The 19,420-nt window shown below is 37.7% G+C and overlaps 1 protein-coding gene across 11 annotated transcripts in view; it reads right to left on the bottom strand.

Moving 5' to 3' along the window:
- The window catches only part of WDFY3 (WD repeat and FYVE domain containing 3), a 262,486-nt gene that overhangs the window by 104,768 nt on the left and 138,298 nt on the right, over positions 1 to 19,420 (bottom strand). For all 11 annotated transcript variants that reach the window (XR_015725422.1, XM_045790948.2, XM_045791003.2 and 8 more), the window contains 8 exons: positions 15,512 to 15,689; positions 14,507 to 14,721; positions 12,046 to 12,158; positions 9,345 to 9,576; positions 7,650 to 7,750; positions 7,289 to 7,507; positions 3,075 to 3,256; positions 1,023 to 1,254 (listed from right to left, as the gene is read on the bottom strand). Coding sequence is in view for 10 of the 11 variants with exons in the window: in XM_045790948.2 (XP_045646904.1) it covers positions 1,023 to 1,254; positions 3,075 to 3,256; positions 7,289 to 7,507; positions 7,650 to 7,750; positions 9,345 to 9,576; positions 12,046 to 12,158; positions 14,507 to 14,721; positions 15,512 to 15,689 (1,472 nt within the window). In the remaining variant the exon portion in view is untranslated. The remainder of the gene's footprint in view (positions 1 to 1,022; positions 1,255 to 3,074; positions 3,257 to 7,288; positions 7,508 to 7,649; positions 7,751 to 9,344; positions 9,577 to 12,045; positions 12,159 to 14,506; positions 14,722 to 15,511; positions 15,690 to 19,420) is intronic.

Raw genomic sequence — 19,420 nt, 5'->3', positions numbered from 1 at the left:
CAGTTCCCTCATCTGTAAAATGGGGATTATAAAACCAGTACGTAAGTACCAATGTTTTGAGGAGATGAACAAATCCATGTGAAGGGCTCAGAACAGCTCTGCCCTTCATGTGTAATAACTTACTGCCCATACTGAGTGCTCAGTGTTAGCTATTGTTAGACGCTATCTAAATCAAGTACATGAGTGAGAGAGGGGCGCCTGGGTGGCTCAGCTGGCTAAGTATCTGCCCTGGGTTCAGGACACGATTTCAGGGTCCTGGGATCTAGTCCCACATCAGTCTCCCTGCTCAGCGGGAAGTCTGCTTCTCCCTCTCCCCTTCCCCACCGCTTGTGCACGCTCTCAAATAAATAAATAAAATCTTAAAAAAAAAAAAAAAAAAGAACATGAGTGAAAAACAAATTACTTAGCCACAGAACTATCATCATTTAAATATACTTGTCCTAACGCTTCTGAGAACTTTGGGAGAATGAGAACAAGAGGATGGGGAACATCACTTGGAAAGAGTACTCCTACATCAGTTCCTTTGACTCTAAATTTCTTTTGGGAGTAAGGATAACAAGAAGTGGACTGTAGGAGTAAAGGGATGAGGAAAACTGATGTTACTGGTCTAACCTGAAATATATTTGTGTGTGTGTGTTTTCTGGAAACATCTCTCCTTCCTCTAACCAGAATAGATACACCTTAAGATGCTTATATAATAAGAGAAATTATAGAATGAGAAGAAAGCTGTGGTTAGACTCTTGGAGAGCATACATATCTTGGAGCCAATAAGAGAACTAGAAAATTTGTGATCAGGCATGAAGACAAAACTCAGGAAAGTATAGTACCATCAGTGGAGGAGAGCACTGGGACTAGGAGTGACTGGTCAACAGTATCACACTGACGAAGAGTGAAGGAAAAGGCTCTTTTTTAAGACAAACATAAAGTACAACCCCATCCATACCCTATCTACAAACCCGTATATACCCTGATTCACAGATCTACACGGCAGGAGCTAAGTTTTATACTTTTAAGTTACTCACATGGCATACATACGGCCTGAAAGCTTCCAACATAATTTGGTCCTAGTTCATAAATGGTAGTAACATTTGATGGAGGTAAAACTTCTTCCAGAAAATGCGTGGGTCCCAGGCGCCAAACCAATGCAGCAATTTGGCGTTGGGCAGGTGGAGTGCCAACGTACGCATAGACTGTGCTGACCACAGGTGGGTTAGCAGAACCTGAGCCCCCAGGAGTACTGTGAACATAATGCAGCTGTGAAAGAAATGAAAGCAAATGTATGAGACAGAACCAAAAACCCCCCACTTTCACCAGGAAAATAGCCACTTTTTGTGTATAGTTTCAGTATTCTCTGGTCATGATGCAACTTTACGAATGTACAAAAGCAGCTGCTTTGAGAAATACGAGGGCAGGCCAAGATTCTGGAACACGAATGTGGAAGACGGAAATCTGTTATTATCCAACTCTCTGATAAATTATCTAACGTAAGAACGGGAAACAATCAGATAGAGGGATACTGTTACTATCTGGTTGGTTTGCATACCAAATTAATGATGCTTCTGTGAAATTTTTGGGTTGATATAAAAGCAGAGCTTTCCAACTACGGAATTCAAGTAGTCCTGAAATTAGCTATGTCGCCTTCAATGTGAGTCTGTCAAATTAAATTATATTCATGAGAAGTGTTTTATAATGGGTCAAGTGCTCTAAAAGTGATAAAATTTAAGTTCTATTATGTAATTTATATAACCATAATCTCAATGTAAAACACATTCTCAGATTTGAAATTACATTAGTGTTTATTTACTGACGAAGTGCAAAACTATCATTCAATTCATTCATAACAAATATATAATTAGAGTATAAGAGATAATGAAGTCAAATTGTTTCTTGTGGCACAGGCAGCTTCTACTACTCGATGGTAGGAAGGATGTTTTTTGGTACCACTGTCCTCGCTTCAGATTACATCACTCCATAGATTACAGAACAGCTCCTGGTGACCTTAACAGTGTGTGTGCAGACCACCACGCAGCCTAAAGCTGGTTTCCCGGGACCGCTGACTCCTCACAGGCACGGTGATGACGACGATGTAAATGTATCAACAATAAATCCACCTCTCAATGTTTAGAAGCTAAGGACATTTTTATTTTAAATAACACTAAAAATAACAAAGGAGCAACCTACTAGAGAATCCACAAGCCCATTTCAAATGCCATCATATGTACAAAACAAACAATGACTATTCCGACAGAGTACATTTTAGGGTTTATCTTCTTGAAACACAATGTCACAATAAAATATCATTAACGAAGGAAATGCATTCAAGGAAGCTGCTGATTTCACTGTTTTTTAAACTTTAATTCACACAAAAGGACAAACTTCGCTTTTGTTGCTTCTTTCAAGAGATAATCGCTATAAAAATGGATACTATCTTTTAGATAGCTAAAGCATTTTAACAGCTTGCTACCTGAGTTCTGTCAGAAGTAACTAGCGGCATTCATCCTGATACAAAAAAAGAACTTCTGACTCTTTACCAGTTATTTCAACTCTCTTGCCTCTCTTCTGAATACCATGTATCTATATCTACAGGAATATTTATACACTCATTCATTCAGCAAACAGTAATGGAACACCTACTATTATTATCAGGGACTAATCTGGGCGATCTGAAAACAGATTTGGATGAATGAAAACAATTCCAGCTCCAAAGGAATACAGAGTCTACTGGAATGCGTAAGAACGATAAAGTGATGGCAAAACAGTGTGCTCACAGGTTATTTAGGCATCCCTCAGCTGGCTTTTCTGTTGTGAAAAATCACTGAGCCAACTGGCTCACGCGCTGACATATTCACTAACTTCTTTAGTACTACGTAAGCCCTTCTTTCCCTTCCTCTCTAATCAAGTGATATGAATTAGCCAGCCACATGACTCCCAAACATATTGTTCAAATGGGTAACAAAGGTCAATTTGAAATTAAGACGGCAATTTACAATATACCCCTGCAAACACGCACACCCACCCGTAAACTTTCCCGTGAAGTAGAGCAGGTTAAGACTTACAAGCACACGCATGCTTACCTTCACGGTGTTAACAAGCTGTCCATCAATATAGAGGGCTGCAGTACTGTTTTTCAGCATGCCTTTGCTCATCACCAAAACCAGATGATGCCACTGACCCTCAACTATAAGCTCTCCACACCGAAAGCGGGCACAGCATGGGAGAATCTCATAAAAAGAGGATTCTTCACTAAAATCATCAACTGAAATAAAGAGGGGAAAGAAAAAACTCAACATCCTCATTCTACAATTATTCATATCTAGATCTTGACTTTGTGTTAAAATAATAATGGTGATGATATAAATGAACAGGCCCTATTCGTTCTACAACTTTATCTGTAGCAAGACGTAAAACCTGGAATGTGTTTTGCTTTCTTCTGCTCAATATATAATCAAATAAAGTTATAACAGCTGATGAAATACAAAATAAATAGACGATAAAGTTAGAAGAGACAACAAAAAGAGACTAGTTGGTTATTATGTCATGATCTGTTATGAAAGGTCTTTTGAAATTCTCCTTTGCCATGCATTTGATTACAGCGTTGGTCAGAAAATTAAAAATTTTACTCTTGCTATATGCTCTGCTCAATGACACAAAGAGCCAACGATCTGTTCTCAGTTTGTGGTTGTACTGTCCTGACCCCTGTCTGATGATAACTGGTAGTAAGGAGGTGACTGATGGAGTGGAAAGGTTTGTTATATTAGTTTCAGGCGCACAACAGAGTGAGATTCAACAATTCTATACATTACTCAGGGCTCATGATAAATGTACTCTTTAATTCCCTTCACCTATTTCACCCATACCCCCACCCATCTCTCCTCTGGTTACCATCTGTTTGTTCTCTACAGTTAAGAGTCTGCTCTTGGTTTGTCTCTCTCTCTTTTTCCCCCTTTGCTTCTTTTGTTTCTTAAATTCCACATACAAACGAAATCATATGGTATTTGTCTTTCTCTGACTGACTCATTTCACTTAGCATAATGCCCTCTAGTTCCAACCACGTTATTGCAAATGGCAAGATTCCATTCTTTTCTATTGGTAATATTCCATTATGTATGTATGTATTTATACATACATACATACGTATATACATACATACATACATACACCCACACCACCTCTTCTTTACCCATTCATCTAGTGATGGACACTTGGGTTGCTTCCATATCTTGGCTATTGTAAATAATGCTGCAATAAACACAGGGATGCATGTATCTTTTTGAATTAATGTTTTTGTGTTCTTTTCAAAAATAACTTAGTAGTGAAATTATGGGTCATATGGTAATTTTAAGTTTTTTGAGGGAACTGTATACTGTTTTCCACAGTGGCTACATGGAAAGGTATTTTTTGATTCAAGTTTCCTGCTTCACCAGACAACTCTGATTACTTTCTAACATTCTGCAATCATTCCTGACTCCCATCTGGCTTCTCTCTGCTACCCAGTATGTTGCCTGATCATACTAGGAAATAATGGGTCAATATTAATTCAAACTTAATGTTAAGCTAATTAAAAATTAATTTAACTCTTGTAAACATTCAAGAAGGGGTGGGATAACAGTGTATATATCCAGATGTTGAAAATTCATTCCTCCACCCACCTACCCCCCAAAAAATTTTTAAAAGAGCTGATCTGTAACCATATAACTTAAAGCAGACCCACCGTTTTTCACGATAGGCACATACAAGTAAATACACTAAAAGTTAAAAGTTTAAATTATATGGGGGTGCCTGGGTGGCTCAGCCGTTAAGCGTCTGCCTTCGGCTCAGGTCACGATTCCAGGGTCCTGGGATCGAGCCCCGCATCGGGCTCCCTGCTCAGCGGGAAGCCTGCTTCTCCCTCTCACACTCCCCTAGCTTGTGTTCCCTCTCTCACTGTCTCTGTCAAATAAATAAATAAAATCTTTAAAAAAAAAAAAAGTTTCAATTATATGAAGAAAGAATTACAAATAAAATACTAGTTTTACTTTCAGAATCTTAAAGTATCAGCATACACTGGAATGCCAAGATTATATTTTAAAATGATAATACAAAATATACATCCATTGATAAGTTAAAAAAGGCAGAATCTTATCAATTGGTGACCTAATATAGGAAAAGAATTGAAGAAACTACGTGAAAAGCAGAGTCAAACAGTTTTGAAAGGTCTAGTGTATGGACCAAAGGATGTGAAAGAAAAGATCAAAAGTATGGGCGAAACTAAGAACTCTTCCCTTTCCCTTTCCTGTGAACAGACTGAATCTTCTCCAGAACTGCAGAAGATTTTACTTATAAAAATTTTCTGAGAGCTTCACATTCTGACTCAGGCTGAGACTAAGCCATATCCAGCATTCAGTGGTATGTCAGGATATCTTGGTGAGCCAACTGGTTTCGGACAACTCTTAATTACCTACGCATCTTAATGGGCTACAGCTGTTTAGAGGCTGGCTCCTGTAGTAGTAATATCATCTATAAATAATGTATCTCTTACTGTAAATTCTGGTGATATATGGACTACAGCAGTCTTGCAAATTACATTTCATGAAAACAATAGAAAATATTTTCCTAGTTTAATGAAATATCCCTAGATCCGTTCCTTAAACGTTTCCATTAAATTCTATCCTTTCTTCCAAATTCTCCATTATTCACTTTTCTCATTATTTCCCTTTCAAGTTGTCCATTTATTTTCCTTTTCTTATTCATTCACTCACTCACTCATATATTCACTCATTCGTTCAGTCTATTTACATTGTATTTCAAGTGTTTTACGTGGCAGGGCTGCCCAGATTACCAAGGTAATTGTTGTGTGTGCGAGAATATAGTTCTACTTCTATTTTTGTCTAGACAAAGACAAAAACAAAGAATTTAAATCTTGGAAGTCCAGATCAGTGATTAAAAAAACAGAATAATATCTATGACAGTGGGCATAAGAGGAAGGGAAGACTCAAGAAATAAGAAGGAAGCATAATTCGGTAAGACTTAGTGAAAGGGGTGGTATTATCAAGATAGACTCGAGGTTTTTGGCTCGGCTAACTGGTGGTGGGGGTGTCATTTATCAAGACAGGAAAATAGAGATGCAAGTTTTATAAAGAAGAAACATTACAGTTTGAGTTGTTTACAGAAAGACTATTCATATAAAGATGTCTAATTTGCATTTAAAATGTGAGGAGAAAGCATGGGACACAGAAAAATAAAAAAAATTTCAATTCTGGAATGCCTGGGATTAAAAGGGATTTTTTAATAAAGATAGACTCCCCTCCCTCACAAAGAGAAGCTTGAATACAAAGACTAAAGATGAAACCCTGGATGGAGAAGAAAGCTGTTGAGGGAAGTTGTAAAAGAGAGGTCAGAGATGTAGGGCAAGAACGAGAGAGTGGGTCTCCCAAATGGCAAGACTGAAGACAGGTTCGATTAGGAGGAAAACATCAGAACAGGATCAAACAGAGTGTCCTAGTAAGAATTTTAAAGCAGTCGTCTATATTGATGCCTACTCTGTGCTAGTCATAAAAAATACTAAGAAAAGAGGCCTTACTATCTAATTGAGCTAACATTCAAATTAATATTTGAATACCAAGCATATGTGAAGCAATACATGGTATTTTTGGTCAGTCAAAAGATAAATTTAGAAGATGATAAAAAAGAGGTATATTTATATTACAAATGCTTATATTCAGAGCAAAGAACATTCAGTAAACTGAGATTTATATTTTATGTTATTCACATCATTTAGGAAGATCTGCATGAATGTCTTGTGTTTGAAATTCTACTGGACAGCAATGTAACATTATGGCATGTGGGAGAGATTTAGGAAATTAGGATTATTAAATGGTATGTATTAAGCCTTGAAGGTAAGTGATGGATAAAGTAATTAAAATGTTATTGTGTCTAGCACAGAGTGGCACATATGGTAGGCAGGTGCTCAATGAATATTCATTAGTTAAGCAGAATTCATGGCCAATGAAAATCCTTACTAAAATATATCAAACAAGCAATCTGCTTTCCTAGCAAAAGCTGTGATTTCTTGGCAAGTAGAGATGAAACCTTATTTTAGGAACTCTTTCCATTGTTTTCTATCTAAGTCTCTTTTGAAAGTGCCTTAAAATTCACTGGTAAACAATATTCAATGTTTTATATAACCTGTTCTGTTCTATAATAATTTAAATTGGAAAAGAATTACCAGCTGGACCCAAGATAAATATTATAATGAAATTTAATACTTTCAATTATCACAAGAAGCAAAAAGAAACAGACAGATACTGACCATAGTTTTGGAGTAGTTCCTCTTTGGTGGAAACAATCAGAGATCGGTCTTTCGCTGACAGAACGATGGCAAGGCACACGTAATGCTGCTCAGAAGAATTTGCTCGGCGCACGACAGTAAGAAGTCTGACAGGGTGGTTATTTGGAGGAGAACTAAAATGTTCAATACAGAACCAGCTAGAGTAGCTTAAGCCAGATGGAGGAGGGAAGAATCTTTCACCTAAAATAAAAATAGAAAAGTAACAATGAAAGAGCTTGTGTTGATTCATACTTATATTTAAAAAAGAAGGCAATAAACACTAAATAAAATATAATCTACTAAAAAAAAGAGAATCTCATGAGCAAAGAAAGTTAGTATTTACCAGAACCAATGCCACTGACCACAGCCCCATCAGTAAGGCCTGTTGTGACGGCATTGTTTGTAGGAGCATTATGAGGGGCCAGACTGGGCAGGAACAAACAGCTGTTAGAGAAAAGACAATGTACATATTAGAGACCAATTGTTTTCTTCTCTTACCACTACGCACTTACTGTACAGTAATTAACTGCCATCATTTAGGGGTAATTAGAGCGAAGAGATCATGGAATAAACCTGGGTGCCTAACAAAGTCCTTCCCTTCTTGTAATTATGTGAGAGTGCAGAAAGGTATACTTTAAAAATCTCCAGTGCCATCATTTTTATTTTAAATTTTTAAAAATTTACGGGGCGGGGCGCCTGGGTGGTGCAGTTGTTGGGCGTCTGCCTTCGGCTCAGGGCGTGATCCTGGCATTATGGGATCGAGCCCCACATCGGGCTCCTCGCTATGAGCCTGCTTCTTCCTCTCCCACTCCCCCTGCTTGTGTTCCCTCTCTCACTGGCTGTCTCTGTCAAATAAATAAAATCTTTAAAAAAAAAAAAAAATCTATGGGGCGCCTGGGTGGCTCAGTCCTTAAGCATCTGCCTTCGGCTCAGGGCTTGATCCCAGAGTCCTGGGACCGAGCCCCGCATCGGGCTCCCTGCTCCACTGGGAGCCTGCTTCTTCCTCTCCCACTCCCCCTGCTTGTGTTCCCTCTCTCGCTGGCTGTCTCTCTCTCTGTCAAATAAATAAATAAATCTTAAAAAAAATTTTTTTTTTAATTTATAGGCCACGTACGATAAAATACACCAATGCATAACCCTGCTCAAGACACTGGAACAATTTCATCACTGCTGAGAAATCTCCTTGTGTGCCTTTCCACTGAGTTGTTTTCCCCTGTGCTGATTAGTTTTGACTATTCCATAATACGTTTTAAGCCATCATTCAATAATAACACATGACAATGTTCTTAAAATACAATTTATATTTTTAGATTGATGTATAAGAATCCCACAGAGGAGTATAGACATAGATCAATAGTATTAGCATTTGTGTCCATTTTGAGGCCAATGGATTTTATAAATTATTCTAGATTCTCTTCTAGATTCTCTACAGATTTATGGCTGCTTCTGCTACTATAGCAGTTTCTGCCACTTGAAATTATTTACTCATTTGATGTGATAGTCATTGAGTATAATGTATAAGGTACTAAGCTAGGTAATTTGGGGGAAAGGATGATGAGTAAACTCAAACAATTTTTAATCTAATTTTAATTTGCATATAATCTATAAATTTATTGTACTAAATCAGGTGGCAAACACTTTCTGGGAGGGCCAAACCATAAATATTTCACACTTTGCAGACCAGAGGGTCTCTGTCATGACTACTCAACTTTGCCATTCGAGCACAGAAGCAGCCACAGACAATACATACATACATAAGTGTGGCTGTGTTAAAATAAAACTTTATTTGCCAAAAAATAAAAAAATTTACAAAAAAAATTTGGACCATGGGTCTTAAGATTCCAGACTCTTATAACATATCAACTTATTTAATATAATAAATAATTTAAAATTAAATCTAAAAGCCTTAAAGTAACATGCTCAAAGAACTCAATCATTTGAGAATATATAAGTATATTTAAAACCAAAGATCTATTTGTCAAAGGCAAGTAGGAGGCATAAAATCATATAAGGCTTGGCTACCTTACAAATTCCTTACCCAAACCCTTCAAGGGATGTGTCAAATTCAACAAAAGCTGGAGTAACTGATGACCCATGAAGTCTGATGTCATGCGGGGTTGTCATGGAGACCAGACACTTCACCCTAGTTAGAGGTACAGTACTTCCTTCTGCAGATTTTACCAGGCTCTTGCTTATCCGATAATGGTTATCTTCATGTAAGCTGAAAACATTATCAGAACCCAAACCTTCCATAGATGTGATCATACTACCTGTAAGTCAAAGAAAATCTCTTGGGAAAAATATCATGCAGATTTCTAAAATAATGACTTTACAAAGCAGACTTATTTTTTAAATACCAGTCTTGAGTTTCAATATATAATAATTTTATGTTCAAAAACACCAAAGCTATTATTCAGTTTTAATGTACTTTATGTTCATTTTTAAACTTAAATAGCATGTGTTTCCCTTTTTACTTATAACGAAAGTCATAAACACACTGCAGAAATGTTGGATACTACAGAGTACAACCACTATCCAAGCCACTGTTACAATGTAATTTAGTTATAAATTACAGATAATGATGTTTCTAAAAGCCAGATTATACTTTTATTTCAAGGAATTATTATCTCTCTTTGAGAAGAAAGCAAAATATTCTAGAAGAATTACAGTAGGAAGAAACAGGTCATCTTTATCATAAAAATAATCAGATAAATAGCAAAAACTTGCTTCTCTCCCATTTTCTTCCTTTTAACCCTTCCCTTACAATTATTATAATTAAATATGTAATCACAAAAGTACTTGAATTTAAAAATTCCTATGTGCATAAATGGTAACAACGTCGAGAATAAAAAGACAAATTTTAAACAAACTGGCCTATTTTTCAGGAATACATTTCCAATGTAAAAAATGGAGAAAATATTCCCTCTCAAGATAAACTACATAAATACAATTGTTTTCTCTCTTAAATGTGCTAAGCATTCAGGCAACCATGAAGATATTTCGATCTTCTCTTAAAGGAACTATTTTTGTTTCTACTCTTTGTAAAGGAAATCACAATCCAATTCTAAGGAACCGTGTTAAGTACAAAAGCAACACATATACATCTAGGGGAGGTATACTGACAAACATGAAAAACTGCAATACTTTGTTTTCCAGTAAAACTGTTCAGCAACTCAAAAGATCTTAGTTTCCAAAACACAGTATTCACTAATCACTGATGATAATTCGCAAGAGAAAAAATTAAGACTGAAAGAACAGGGGGACATTGCTTAATCTTTTGGATTCTCACCTGAAAGAACAAGGGGATGAACGAAACCTTCACTACCTCCTTTCAGAGCAGCCGTTCTGCTTTTCTAAGTTTTATTCTTTCCTGCTTTGCTAGTAATGGTGACTTCAATCCATCAAAACAAATGCCTATCACCACAGCTCATAATTATACAAATGAATCGTAAAGAAAAAAAAAACCCAACAAAAGCAGAGAATTCGCACTAGGAAGAGGTCCAGTGCCACACAGCTCTCTGCTGAGGGCGTGCTTGTCCATGTCTCGGGTGGAATCCGTGGCCTCTCAGGGGTCCCTGCCAGACTGGTAGGCAGTGCCTGTGCTCTGCCAGTCGCCAGGCATCATTCCAGCAGCCCACGCGGAAACGTCTCTTCGGGGCCCCTCTCAGCCACACTACCACACACCTGTCTGCGAGACTGCCCTCTGCTACTACTGGCAGGTCATTCTCGGTCTTCTCTGTACTAGTGCTTGCCAGCATTCTGGGGCATGTTTGTTCAGGTCCACATGAGCAACCCATCTAACACCCCACTTCGAGCTCTAGGATCAACCGCTCCTCTACTTCACTCCAGAGCCACGATTCCAGCATGGTCCTTTCCCTCGCATGTTTCACTGCTCCAATTTTGATTGCCATTGTTCTCCCCCACTCCTCTTCCTCCAGCTCTCTCAGTCCTTTTCTCTCACCACATTTGCTTTCTGTCCTAGCCACTATTCTCCAGTCCGGTGACCTATCCCTTTTCTCCCGGCCCAGCACTGCTGCTTGGTTTCACTCTTTTTTTTTTTATGTTATGTTACTCACCATACAGTACATCCCCAGTTTCTGATATAAAGTTCCATGATTCATTACTTGCATATAACACCCAGTGCTCCATGCAATACGTGCCCTCCTTAATACCCATCACCGGCTTATCCCATTCCCCCACCCCCCTCCCCTCTGAAGCCCTCAGTTTGTTTCCCAGAGTCCATAGTCTCTCGTGGTTCATTCCCCCTTCTGTTTCACTTCTTTTCTATCCAGCCTATACTCCTCGGTGTAGCTCTTCAACTACTTTTATCAGGATGTCTCATCTCCTGTCCTCCACGTCCCCTGCAGCAGCCATCCTGCAAACCCACGATGTGTTAACAAGCTAATTACCCACCCTAGTTCGGGTGGCAGAGGCTACTTGAGGAAGGCAAAGAAATTATGAATCCTCTGAGAAAGAGGTATTGCCCCTTTCAAGCCAAGTGTTACTCTGCACGTAATTCTCATCTCCACGGGATCCTGCTTCCATCAGTGATTCCTTTCTCACCCCCATCTGCCCCCTTCTTCAGTCAGCCAACCAGATTTTATGCTTCCTCATGTAAATAACAACAATCCCTTTCCTTTCCTTTCTTTCACTGTAAAACTCCTTGAAATAATACTCATCCCCAACATGATTTTCATATACGCAATAACCAAAAAAGGGAACTTCAAAGATCAACTTACTCCTCATCTCTGGCTCATAACTCAGTGAACTTGGTTTGTGGACCCTATATTGTTTTAGCAGTTTTTTGTCCCAGGCACCACAATTTAATGGACTTGCCAAACGCAAAAATTCCCTGTAGAAGGAACAAAGCAGTTACAGAACTCATAAACCAAACACACAAGATATGGGGTCTCATGAATTATAACAGACTACTTAAAAATACAAAAGCAATCCAAACAGTTATTATAAACTAATATATAATGTTAATTTTACATTTGAATTACCTAGCTTATTGTAAAGGGCGAAAAAATGAAATTTGGGGAGCATGTTCTCTTGAAATGTGATGTACAAAAATGTACTGAATTGTCTAGGAGTTACACAAATAAGAGTCCTTCATATCCAGTCATTTATGTCATCACGTAAAAGGGGGGGGGGGAGATCACTTCTCTGAATTTTCAACTCCCTAGACCAGAAAAAGAAACTTTAAATTAGGTCCCGTTTGCCAGTTTTTCATGTAGAGTACAATATATGATTAGTTTATAACCTTATAGCCTATGGTTCATCAACTCTGGTATCTGTACTATCATGAGAACTTTTGTTCTGAAAATTTATTCACTGTGAAAACTGAGCATGTGCAAATGGTTGGTCTCCATTGCTTACTGTTTACCTAAGTAGGCAATATAAGTTATTTAATAAAATACTGGTATTAAGTATGAGATAATCTGTCTCATTCATTCTCTCTACTTTTAAAGCAGATTACCAAAAATGATCAGGGGAAAAACTCCATGCTATTTGCAATATTTTAGGTCTCTGAATATCTCCATAAGATGATGGACAAAGTGAGTAGGGACAGTCTCACTCATCTTGGTATTGCGAAGGCCTACTACACACTGCCTGATACAATACTGTTTAATGTTTATAGCATGGTTTATTTAATCCACCATTATTTGGAACCAATTAAAAAATATAAATTATAAATAAGGGCCAACCATTTTTAAGAAAGTTCCTAAAAGGAGTACTTCAGCAGAAAAGAAAATTATCTCATAAAGAGAGCTGCTTATATCTGAAAGTGATGAGATATAGTATATTTTTATAAGGAGGGACAAGATGACTTATACTTGAAATCTGTTTGGCAAGTAATTTCAAGGAAAAAAAATATATATATGTTTATTTATTTGAAAGAGAGGGAGAGAGAGGGGAGTGGAGAGGCAGAGGAAGAGAGAGAGAGAATCTTAAGCAAGCTCCACTCCCAGTGGGGGCTCGATCTCACAACCCTGAGACTAAGACCCGAGCCAAAATCAAGAGCTGGATTCCACCCAGGCGCCCCTCAAGGAAAGTATTTTTTTTTTTTACGGGTTTTATCCCCAGGAACACCTGGGTAGCTCAGTCGATTAGGCGGCCGACTCCCGGTTTTAGCTCAGGTCATGATCTCAGAGTTCTGGGATTGAGCCCCATGGCAGACTCTGTGCTCAGTGGAGAGTCTCTCTCTCTCTCTCTCTTCTCTCCCTCTGCCCCTCCCCAAGTGTGCTCTATCTCTCTCTAAATCTTTTTTTTAAAAAAATAAAGGGTTTTATCGCTAAAACACAGAGGACTGTTTCTCTTACATTACCAAGATTTGAATATATATATTTCTTGAAAGGGTAAACTGTGGAAGGTATATTCATACCCTAGAATACTACTCAGCATTAAAAAGAAATTGTTGAAACATAACAATTTGGATGCATCTCCAAGGCATTACAAAAAGTGAAAAAAGTCAATCTTCAAAGGTCACATACTATATACTTTCCTTTATGTAACATTCTCAAAGTGACAAAATTATGGAGATGGAGAAGAGATTCGTGGTTTCCAGGGGCTAGGAATGGGGGGGGGTGGCTAGGGAAGTGAATGTGACAGTAAAGGAGTAGCAGGACTAGGGCGATTTTTGTGACATTCTGAGTGTGCGGTGGGCACATAAATCTACACATGTGATAAGTAACAGGGAACTGTAGCATACAAGGATACATTGTAGCAATATCAGTTTCTCAGTTTTCAGCTTGTATTATAGTTACATAAGATGTAACCAGTGGAAGAAACTGGGTGAAAGGGACACAGAACTTCTCTATCTTTACAACTTTCTCTAAATCCATAAAGTATTTTAAAATAAAAACATTTAAAAAGCATTTCTTAAGAGTTCTTATATATAAAAAGTTCTTCAATATAAAGTAGATGCAAGTCATATAAACATAACATGACTATTTTTAAAGGAGAGTTTGCTGGATTCGAGTGGAAGGAATAACCCATGGACAGGAACATCCTGTTTTCTAATAACTAGACTTACTAAGACTGACATTCCAAGCATTTTGCCCATTTTTATTATTCTGGTTTTGCCCACAGATACTTGAATGTATGTCTATGAAGGCAGGAACTCTTGGATATAAAGACTGAAGGAACTGTCATTACTAATTGTGGCTTACTCAACTGTGCAAAAGAGAACGTACTGACCTCAGCACCATGGGCTCCAGGGCCTGGGAGGCTAATCGCTCAAACATCCGCTGGAGGGGCGGGTGCAGCGAGTGGTCCTCGTCGGCCAGCGCCGCGCTGCACCGCTGCAGCAGCCGTGCGTGAAGACCCGCTTCACACATGACCTGCTGGTTTCTCTCCGTGTGCACCAGGGATTGTAAGATATTTGCCACAGCGAGTTGAAGGTCCAGAGCATGCTAAAGTTAAAGAAATCCATGCCACCAGGGCGTTCTTAGTAAGAAAGGTGATAGTTCTCTCCACAGGAAGCACACCTTTTAATATGAGGTCTCTACACGTTTCTGATTACCTTCAGAGGAGTTCAGAAGCTGACTTGGAGAGATGGAGCAACTCTAGAAATGAGCTAGGCAAATGTGTCCTAGCCTCACTTTGCTGGAAGCATACCCAGCCAGACTCCACGCTCTTCTAAGTCTTCTGTATTAAATGACTATATAACTAATAGTATTTAAATTTTTTGTAGAAACAATGAATGCAAGGTCTTTTACACGATGGGTAAAGAACCAGTTTCAAGGAAAGCCTATCATTTACAATTGTGACCCTTTAGGCCTTAGAGGCCATATACCATTTAACAAATTAGTCACCAAAGCTCTAATTCACCCCAACTCTTGAGTGCTACAAGTCAAAACAGATAAATAGCCCCAAAGTGGTATCTTCAGTCATTTTTCTTTCTGTACTATTAATAATTTCCACTGCTGAGCAGGATTTATAAGGAGAGATAATTATTTTAGCACCTGTCTTGGTTGCATTTGTGACAAATGAATTGTATTCTAAAACATACATATCTATCTCATTAAGAAACTTAGGGCCCAAATAAAAAAAACCCTATTTTTTCCTTTCCTACTTTAGTATGTAATATGGAACGGTTCTCTATCAGTCTGTCTTTCTGGGCCCCACTTCCTTGATTATACAGTCATATTCACGTCCTTTCGCTTATTAAAGATGGAGAGGAGCTACCATATCCAAGCTTACTTCTGGCTGTGTCACTGACCCAACAGAGGCCAGCAGGTCCAGCATAGCAAGCATGGCTCCAGGATGGATGATGACGGCATCAGAACTCTGGAGGGATGTCGTTGCCACATGTAGTTTCAGGTCAGCGACATTTTTAGGAGGGTAAACAGGGGGAGTTGAAACAGAATGATACGCATGCCTGTAAAAAGAAAGAAGGGTAATTTAGCATCAAATTCCAATCAAGTTCTCTGTTCAATTTCTTCATCTTTTATTACCTTTATCCACTGACAAGCAAAAACCTTTGTAATTCAAGGTTGGGTTACAGAACACTTTAAGGCTGAGATATAAAAGAGCAATATGTTATCAATTTTTAATGAGTCACGTATAAACAATTTCACTATTAATTCTTCTAGGCTCTCATATGTCTTTACCATTTGTTACCTGGATTGTTTCATTTAAGAAGGGCACATGATGACTAAACATTGCTCTCTGGTATATTTGAAAGCTGCTAAGAGAGTAGATCCTAAAAGTTCTCATCACAAGGAAAACATTTTTTTCCCTGTATCTGTATGAGATATAGATTTTTTTAAGATTATATTTATTTATTTGTCAGAAAGAGAGACATGGCACAAGCAGGGGGAGCAGCAGGCAGAGGGAGAAGCAGGCTTCCCGCTGAGCAAGGAACCTGATGTGGGACTTGATCCCAAGACTCTGGGATCATGACCTGAACCAAAGGCAGACGCTTAACTGACTGAGCCACCCAGGTGCCCCATGGATTTTTTTTTTTTTTCTTTCTAAGAGAGACAGAGCCCACTAGCAAGCAAGGGGGAGGGGCAAAGGGAGAGGGAGAGACAGAATCTCAAGCAGACGCTGTGCTGAGCAGGTATGCAGGCCTGATCCCACAATCCTGACATCGTGACCTGAGCTAAAATCAAGAGTCAGACGATTAACCGACTGAGTCACCCACACGCCCTAAGATGAGGGATGCTAAACTTACTGTGGTAATCACTTAACAACATATGTAAGAGAAATCATGCTGTATAATTTAACTTATACAATGCTGCATGCCAATTATATCTCAATAAAACTGGAAGAAAAAAATGACACCTGTACCAGAAGATGCAACAAACAGGTGAAATCACAGTGATTCAAAACTTTAGGTAAGGTAAAAGTTCTGGTATAATGTGATGAGGGTATAAATTAAATCAAATCCTTCCCTTGATTAGATTTTTTCTTTTTTTTTTTTTTTTTGCGGGGGGGGGGGGAGTGGAAGATGGAGGGGGAGAGGGAGGAGGGAGAGAGAGAATATCAAGCAGGCTCATGCCCAGTGCGGGCCAGATGCGGGGCTTGATCCCACAACCCTGGGATCATGACCTGAGCCAAAATCAAGAGTCGGATGCTTAACCGACTGAGCCACCCAGGCGCCCCTCAATAAGATTTTCTTTTGAAGTTACCTATGTGTTTGTAACCTTTCCTTAAACCATGCGTAACATAATAAAGGACTAACAAGATCTAAGCGGCCTACTCTCTAACTGGGTCAATCAGACAGGGTTGGCTAAGAATCTTGGCTACCTGACAAGAAATAATGTTAAGCATCAAGGAAGTTTTCCTTTAGTTTATTTGGAACTACAGTCACATTCTTTTGCGTTACCCACTTACCACTGAAAATATTCATCACAATTTCTTAAAAACATAGAAGGCATATTTTACATAATAAGCTTCTAGAGGTAGAAAACCTCACTATATCCTGAACATAGCACATTTCTTCTCATCAATGATCTCCACTTTCTATTTCATACTATTCTTCTACAATTCATGAGTTTTGCACATTTTGTATCCTGGCACTAGAAAACAGATGCTTGTGGCTTCAGCCTATGGGAGCTCTTTGTTCCAATGAATCGGTTTCAGCATAATTTGTCTAATGCTGAGCTCTGTCACTGAGAGCAGTGCAGTTTCAGCTCTCTGGCACAAGAGCAGCTTGGGAAACAGATGCTTTAAGTCAGTGATTTTGTAGCAAAGATTTGGCACTGCCATTTTTTTTTTTTTTAAAGTACCATTCTCTTTTTAACAGAGATTCTAGGAAAGTATTCAGCTTCACTTAGAAAAAAAAACACGTGGGCTCTCCCAGTTTATTTAAAGTCACCATGTCCTCCACCTACTCATTTTTTCAACTCTGGGTTTTTTGTTTTGTCTTGTTTTGGTTTTTTTTGCTGTTTTTGTTCAGAAATATTTAATTTCTAAACTTACTAGGATAGATTTCTAAATGTTTATTACCAATAGGTATTTTCTTCCTATGTTGCTTTGTTTATTCTATGAAATATTCTGACCCATCTAGAAGAAAAGATTATAGTGTAATAGGAATTCTCAACCATTAAGAAATTTCATAAAAACTATTTTTCATTACACATAAAAAAACTCAATTTGGAGAAAAACCCAATTCTACTTGTATATTTTAGTAACAGGCCTTCCAAAATTATTTCTGAGTTTCCAGATTTAATATAGACTGAGCTTTAATTATGGATATACCCAGGAAGGAGCCCTTATGTCTTCAGAAACCAAACTCTTTATTAATTAATATATAGCTATTATAGTAGTAAACCTTTTACTCTTCCATAAGATAACAATATTCTAATATAAAAATTACATTCATTCTTCTCAAACTGGAAAAACTTTGCAAACATTGCATAAATTTAAAACATGATTATTTATTAACTAAAATTAGATCTATTTTAACAGGCATTGTATAGTATTATTAATACTTACTGAGTCACTTAGGTATCACTGCAGGTATTACCACTTTTTAAATTTAGAGATTACAGTAAGCTTATTAAATGAATAATCCCAAGCAAGACCTAAATCATTTACAAATATAGGATAAGACAACATTTCAAAATTTAACTTTTATGTTGCAGCTACTTTTAAAATTTAGAGAAACTGCTACTTTAACTTAGTATTTCAATCTAAATTTTCATATGTATTTAAGACTTACCTAGCTCTTTAGGGAATATATTCTTGAATATTTAAATTCTGAGTATGCTTGCCCTTAATTTTCATCAAGTGTGTACAGGCCCTGAGTAACAGATACCATGTTTGAACAATAACTAGTACTTGCCATTTTTTTCTCCCCTGCAGAGAGATTCTAGAGAGCCTTGGTTTTTATATTGTATTTTGTTTTCACTTCCTCTAGCTCTGATTAAATATTGTTCAGCTATAATTCTGTTTCACTATTCTTTCTGAATAATGAATAATAATGAAAAGTGTTATGAGTTTTAGTTTTCCAAATACAAGGTTTCTTAGGTTTTTCCCCCCAATTCTTAAAATAGAGAAGAATCTCCAGGATTTTATGTGCCAGAAAAGCATCACAAACTCAAAACTTGCTGTATCTGAATACTCCACAAGCCATAAAAACTAATACAATATTGGTTTCTCTTTTTGTCAACAAAAACACATTTTGCCGCAAGAAAACGATGCTGAAGTAATTTGTTGAAATGTTCTAGAGATATTCTGATTTCAAAAGTTACTGTATTCGCATTTGAAAACAAAAACATTGTTTTCTTGATCAGCTTATGATTCTTATTACTGAGCAAAATGTATGTAACCTGACCAGAATGGCAACCTGAAAATGTCAACGTTGACCTTATTATTATGAACAGTATTAGGAACCTCCTTGGGTAAAACCAAACTGAGAGCCTAATTGGAATTCCCATAGAAAAGATTCAGCCAGGACTGTTGAGTCAGTGCCCATTTCCCTAAAGTCAAAGATAGGGCATCCTTACATGTGGCTGTGATGCAAATCACGACAAAGTGTTTTGATCTAAGCCCTTAAATAACTCTCTATGAGATGGAATAAAATTTCCCCTTTGTCAAATTATCATTTAAATAAATAGTAAGCTCTGATGGATTTTCTTTCCCTGTGCTCCTTTAATCTGT

The sequence above is a fragment of the Ursus americanus genome, chromosome 8 (assembly GCF_024610735.1).
Source record: "Ursus americanus isolate L20-20 chromosome 8, mUrsAme1.1.p, whole genome shotgun sequence".
Classification (NCBI taxonomy): domain Eukaryota; kingdom Metazoa; phylum Chordata; class Mammalia; order Carnivora; family Ursidae; genus Ursus; species Ursus americanus.
Note: the sequence above shows the minus strand (reverse complement) of the source record. Positions and strands in the feature narration are given on the sequence as shown.